Here is a 6,249-nt window from a genome sequence, read left to right as displayed (position 1 = left end):
CTCCCATGACTGCTGCGCTGCAGTGGAAGGACAACAAGGACGCGTGTCCCCACAGGCACACAGGTGCAGGCACGCTGCCACACGCTGCGGTTTCAGCCGGCAGGCAGCTGAGCAGCACCCGGCCGTTCGCTCACTCCGCCCCTGCCCCCAGTGTGCCATGGGGGAGAGAGCTGTAAACAGCCTCGAGGGCAGATACAAACAGAAAAGGGCAGAAAGCAGTTACAGAAATTCAGATGATAACTGTAGTGTGTGCATCTCCACACACATTCACAGCCTTTTCGCACACGTTCTGATAAGCAAACCTGAGTCAGCTGGCTCTCACCCTGCGCTTGCTGGGAGGATCTGCACTTCTGGGGACACCTCCGTTGGCAGTGGGAAGAGCACCCCGTGAAAGAGCTCCCTGTGACACCAGACACATCGGGCCGGGGGCTGAGCCACCTCCTGCACTTGTCTGTTACTGCAGTCTGTAAGGACCCGCAGCGGCTGAGGGCAGGATTCCCATCCCTGACGTATGCTCCCGAAGGACGGGTGCCGAGCAGCCGTCCTGCCCCATCAGCTCCGTGCCACCGCTGCCATCAATCAAGGAGGAATGGCAGCCAGAGCCGAATGCCTGGCCGTGCTGAGCCCCGATGCCTCCTGCCGGAGCTCTGCACCACGAGCACAGCGGGGCAGCAGTGACGCCCAGGTGCTGCCAGCGTCCCCAGCCCGCAGCCGCGTTCCCCGGTGCCCGCTGAGCCGTGCCGCCATGCAGTGACCCTGCAGCGGGGCCGGGCGCTGCGCCACGTCCCAGCCCTGCGGACAGGCAGTTTCGCTTTTGAAAGCGGCCGCGCACCCATTGCACACTTCCTCCTTCCCCACACCGGGCTGCACGCGGGGACACGGGCAGGGACAGCTCGGCCTGCAGCCTTCCTTCCCCTGTGCAGTTGGGGTTGCTGTGCTGGCCTCGCAGCAGCTGCACAGCCCTAGGACTGCAGCAATCTGCAGCTGTCCCTGTGTCTGCTCCTGCAGCAGGACAGCAAAGTGAGGCAGCAAGACCTTCCTGCATGCTGCAGGCTCGAGTAGAACAGCATCACCTTATGCAGTGTATTGCTTCTGTGCGGGTGGCACAGCAGCTGTGTGACGTTGGTGCTCACAATGGGTCCCTGCATGGAGAAAACATCCCCTCTTGCCTGTGCTGCAGGGAGGATGTTGGGTCCACTTGTATTCAGATGCAGGCAGTGCTGTGTCCCAACAGCTGATGCAAGGGCCCTGCTGCCAGCATGGGGACTTTATTCACCCCCACTGCTGCCTGAGGAACCACAAAGCCAGCTCTAGGGCTGCACTATAATGTGGTACACACTAGAGTGAGAGGGAGGCCTTGTTACGGGTCGGTCTATACCCTGTGGGGACCCTCTCTGCATGGACACAGCCAGAGACGCAGCCCCTACTCAGGGACATGCGCAGCACCCAGGCAGGCTGGCTCCCCTTGGTGACACACAGGCAGTGAGCCCCGTGGTGGAGCTGCGTGACGCCAGAAGCGGAGACAAGTCTCATATTTGGGCACGAAGCAGGTTATTGGAGGCTGGGACCCAGCAGGCGGCTGATAACCCTGCTGATAACGGCTCCCACCGCACCTCGCCATCCCCATTGGCTCCTGCCAGCAGGGGCTGCCTATATCTCCCCCTCCCCATCCTGGGCTGCAGGCTGTGCATGTGGGGCACGATGATGCCTGCCAGGGTGCTGGGGTTGCTCCTCAGTTTGCAGCTCTGCATGGGTGAGTCGTGGGGCAGTAGGGTGGCCGTGGGACAGGGGGGAAGCAGAGGGGCAGGGTTTGCAGCCAAGGGTCGGCCACCCCCTGGCTCAGCCATCTCCCCGGGGTGCCCACAGGCAGCGAGGAGCTGCGGCTGGTGGATGGCGGTGGGCGCTGTGCTGGCCGGGTGGAGGTGAAGCATGAAGGCGAATGGGGATCCGTCTGCAGCTATGACTTCGACTGGGACATAAAAGGGGCCAGTGTGGTGTGTCGTCAGCTGGGCTGTGGCACGGTGGCCCACGCATCCCCATATGCCCCATTCGGGCAAGGCAAGGGACGCATCTGGCTTCATCCCTTCTTCTGCCGTGGCACTGAGACCAAGCTGGAGAACTGCCCCCACTTTGGCTGGGGGAACCACTTCTGTGGCCATGAGTGGGACGTTGGGGTGATCTGCTCAGGTGAGGTGGGGTGTCTGAGATGGGAACAGAATGCCAGGACCCCTGGGCATGGCTGAGGCCAATCCCTGATGCAGAGGCACTGGAGCTGCGGCTGGCGGACGGTGGAGGACCCTGTGAGGGGAGAGTGGAGGTGAAGCTTCGGGGACGCTGGGGCACAGTGACAGATGATGCCTGGGACATGGATGATGCTGAGGTGGTGTGCCAGCAACTGGGCTGCGGCTCAGCTGCTGGCGCCTACTTTGCCTCACGATTTCGGTCAGTAGATGGCCCCATCATGTTGGCCTTTATTGACTGCCATGGAGATGAGGCTGCCCTGTGGAATTGTAACATTCAGGGCTGGGGTCCCTACAATGGTCCTCATGATTATGACATTGCTGTGGTCTGCCAAGGTGAGAGCTGGGGGCATATGGCACTATGGGGAGCCCATCACTCACATCCCCCTGCCCAGCAGCCCACTTCCCTTGGCAGGGTTCTCCCGGCTGGCCGGTGGGGACAGTGAGTGCTCAGGGAGACTGGAGGTGCGGCAGGGCCAGGCCTGGGTCAGCATCTGTCACGGCCACGTGGACCTCATGGCCGCCCACGTCGTCTGCAGAGAGCTGGGCTGCGGTACAGCACTGGCCCTATATGGGACTGAGCAATTTGGTGCAGCAGAGGGGCCATTCTGGCATGGTGCCTTTGAGTGCAACGGCACTGAGCCCCTCCTGTCCACTTGCACACAGCGGCCTCCGCACATCCAGACCTGCATCCAAACCACAGCCATCATCTGCTCCTGTAAGTGCAATGGCTGTGGATCTGCAGGGGCCCTGTGCAGTGTGGAGTGCTCAGGAGGTCCCTCACTCCACCAACCCCTCTCTCTGCTGCAGACTACACCGGGTTACGGCTTGTGGAGGGCGGCTCAGCCTGCACCGGGCGGGTGGAGGTGGAGGCACAAGGGGTGTGGGGACCCCTGTGTGCCACTGCCTGGGACCTGCCCGATGCCCACGTCCTCTGCCACCACCTGGGCTGTGGCTCTGCTCTCTCCTTGCCCCCGCCAGGCCTTTTTGGGATGGGTATGGGGACACTGCGGCGTGATGCCCTCAGGTGCAGTGGAAGTGAGCGGCATCCAGGCGAGTGCCCTGTGGAGGTACTGGGGCAGCCCGCCTGCCCTCCTGGGCACACTGCTGCCATCAACTGCTCAGGTGGGTGTGGGGACCATGGGAAGCTCCAGGAGGTGGGGAGCAATGCCAGTTCCCACAGCACAGCCGGGCTGTTGCAGGTGTCACCGAGCCCCTAAGGCTCCACGGTGGGGAAAGCCGTTGCGACGGACAGCTGGAGGTGGCCGTGCGCCCCGGTGTCTGGGCCCGTGTGTCTGTGGGGCTGTGGGACAATGGCACTGCCACCGTGGCGTGCCGGCAGCTGGGCTGCGGTGTGCCTGAGAAAATCTATGCAGCGCCGGCCAATGGCTCGGGCCCCATGGAGCTGCAGGAGCTGCGCTGTGTGGGCACCGAGGAGCTCCTGGCACAGTGTAACATTTCAGGGATGGCCACAGAGCTCAGCAAGAGCCCTGTGGATTTGGCCATTGCCTGCTCAGGTGAGTGCACAGGGAAGGGCCACAAGCACGATGCCGCCAGCCCCATCCTCAGCCTCAAATTCTCACACAGGAAGCAAGCAGCTGAGGCTGGTAGGCGGCCCGGGGCGCTGTGCCGGCAGGGTGGAGGTGTACAGCAAGGGCACGTGGGGCACCGTCTGCCAGGACACCTGGACCCTGCAGGATGCCACCGTCGTCTGTCGCCAGCTGGGCTGCGGATGGGCCCTGGAGGCACCTGGCTCCGAGCGCTTTGGGCCTGGCACTGGGACGCTGTGGCCTGGTGCCGGGGGCTGCTCTGGCACAGAGGATGCTCTGTGGCACTGCGCAGCCAAAGTGCAGCGTGGCTGCCAGATTGGAGGTGGAGCGGGCGCTGTGTGCTCAGGTGAGTGCCACCATCCCTCTGCATGGGAGCAGCCCCACTGCCCTCAGGGTGCAGTGATCCCCTGACCTCGTTGCAGGGCTGCTGGACCTGCGGCTGACGGGAAGGAGCAGCAGATGCAGTGGATACCTGGAGGTGCTGCATGAGGGGACGTGGGGTCCTGTTTGTGCCAACGGCACCAGCCTCGCCACGGCCACTGCCGTCTGCCGCCAGCTGGGATGTGGCACTGAGGGAATTCTGGCAGCCATCGCTGCAGAGGGCTTGGAACCCGCCTGGCTGAGCTGGGTGAGTTGTGAGGAGGGAGCCCGCTCGCTCTGGCGCTGCCCCTCAGCGCCATGGCAGCTGCAGGAATGTGACACCACTGGGATCACCTACATCTCCTGTGAAGAGGACACCAGGGACAGCAGTGAGGCTACCAGCCCAGCCCCAGGTAGCAGCCACTGGGACAGAGACACCCCAACAAAAATGGCTTTGTCCTCACTCACTGTCCTCTGACTGCTGCCATGAGATCCCCACGGGGCCTCACGCTTCCTATCACTGCCCCACAGCTCTCACCCACAGCGCCGTCCCGCTGACTGCAGCGCCAAGCAGGGTGTCAGCACTCACGCTGCTGTGCGTGGTCCTGGGGACGCTGCTGTGCCTGGCCCTGGCCGCCCTGGCAGTTCTGGCACACCGCACACGGGCCCAGAGCCAAGGTGGGCACCGCTCTGCAGGTTCTCCAGCATGGGGCAGAACCTTGGGGACACTGGGGGCACTGTTGCCATGCACGCTGCCTTGCAGGCCCCAGCAAGGATGCTGCCTCTGAGGTTGTGTATGAGGAGCTGGACTACAGCCTGATGCCTGATTACCAGGAGGTGCCCAGCCACACAGGTGGGAGCGGGAGAGTCCCTGGGGCTTGAGGCTGTCCTCATGCCCTGCTGTGTCCATAATGCTCTTCCTCACCTCCAGGCTCCCTGTCCCTGGGCTCAGGGAAAAAGGTGTCGGAACCCAGTGGGGATGGTGCAGAGGAGAGCAACCTCCAGGTGTCCTCAGGTAGGGGCACGGGCACAGAGGAGCACTATGAGGACAGAAGGGCACAGGGCACCCTTCAGAGGGTACACAGGAAAGCAGCATTGATGGGGAGGTGAGGGCACGAAGCCCCTCCCATCTGTATCCTCACCAATGTCCCATCCATGTCTGTTGCAGACTCCCTTGCTGAGCCCCATCACAGCCCCTCACATGGCTACGATGATGCTATGGCTGTGCTGGAGGTGTCCGTCTCTCCCCACCTCGGGGACAATCCAGCACAACCACCCGAGGACACAGGATATGACGACGTTGGTGTCAGCACCCTGGGGACATCGCTGTGAGCAGCCTGTGAGGACATGGCTGGAACAGGGACCTCTGCTCCCAAGAAGGGGCAGCCCTGTTCTTGGCAGCATCACCTTTCCCTGCCTGGTGCACAAAACAGCACCAAATTGCTCCATTCTCCTTCCTGAAGCTCGGACACAACAGCAAGTTGACTTGTATAAATAATTTTCTGTAACTCTTTCCATATGAGTATCTCTTCTTTATTAAAACCCCAAATCTGTGGAGAAACTCGCTTCCAGCCTTGGATTCCATACCTGATTCTGTCAGCCACCCCTTGCGGTGCTGGGGCAAAGAGAGATTTCAGAGATCTCCCCTTTGGCTCTGGGCACGGGGGTAACAAAGACAAGAGCATGAAAGCTGACAGCGATGAGGTGGGACGGCTCCCATGACTGCTGCGCTGCAGTGGAAGGACAACAAGGACGCGTGTCCCCACAGGCACACAGGTGCAGGCACGCTGCCACACGCTGCGGTTTCAGCCGGCAGGCAGCTGAGCAGCACCCGGCCGTTCGCTCACTCCGCCCCTGCCCCCAGTGTGCCATGGGGGAGAGAGCTGTAAACAGCCTCGAGGGCAGATACAAACAGAAAAGGGCAGAAAGCAGTTACAGAAATTCAGATGATAACTGTAGTGTGTGCATCTCCACACACATTCACAGCCTTTTCGCACACGTTCTGATAAGCAAACCTGAGTCAGCTGGCTCTCACCCTGCGCTTGCTGGGAGGATCTGCACTTCTGGGGACACCTCCGTTGGCAGTGGGAAGAGCACCC

The 6,249-nt window shown here is 62.1% G+C and overlaps 1 protein-coding gene across 1 annotated transcript; it reads left to right on the top strand.

The window, feature by feature from the left end:
- The first annotated feature begins 1,532 nt into the window (after positions 1–1,532).
- LOC122193813 (antigen WC1.1-like) lies at positions 1,533–5,716 on the top strand. Its single transcript, XM_042894696.1, has 12 exons — positions 1,533–1,753; positions 1,867–2,187; positions 2,262–2,576; positions 2,656–2,958; positions 3,051–3,365; positions 3,443–3,757; positions 3,828–4,136; positions 4,213–4,563; positions 4,682–4,828; positions 4,914–5,003; positions 5,082–5,165; positions 5,319–5,716. The coding sequence occupies exons 1-12, from the start codon at positions 1,690–1,692 to the stop codon at positions 5,480–5,482; spliced, it is 2,778 nt and encodes a 925-aa protein (XP_042750630.1). The 5' UTR covers positions 1,533–1,689; the 3' UTR covers positions 5,483–5,716.
- The last annotated feature ends 533 nt before the right edge of the window (positions 5,717–6,249 follow it).

The sequence above is a fragment of the Lagopus leucura genome, unplaced genomic scaffold, assembly GCF_019238085.1.
Source record: "Lagopus leucura isolate 7727_CA_CO unplaced genomic scaffold, USGS_WTPT01 35160-0_obj-0_obj, whole genome shotgun sequence".
In the NCBI taxonomy this organism is placed as follows: Eukaryota; Metazoa; Chordata; class Aves; order Galliformes; family Phasianidae; genus Lagopus; species Lagopus leucura.
Note: the sequence above shows the minus strand (reverse complement) of the source record. Positions and strands in the feature narration are given on the sequence as shown.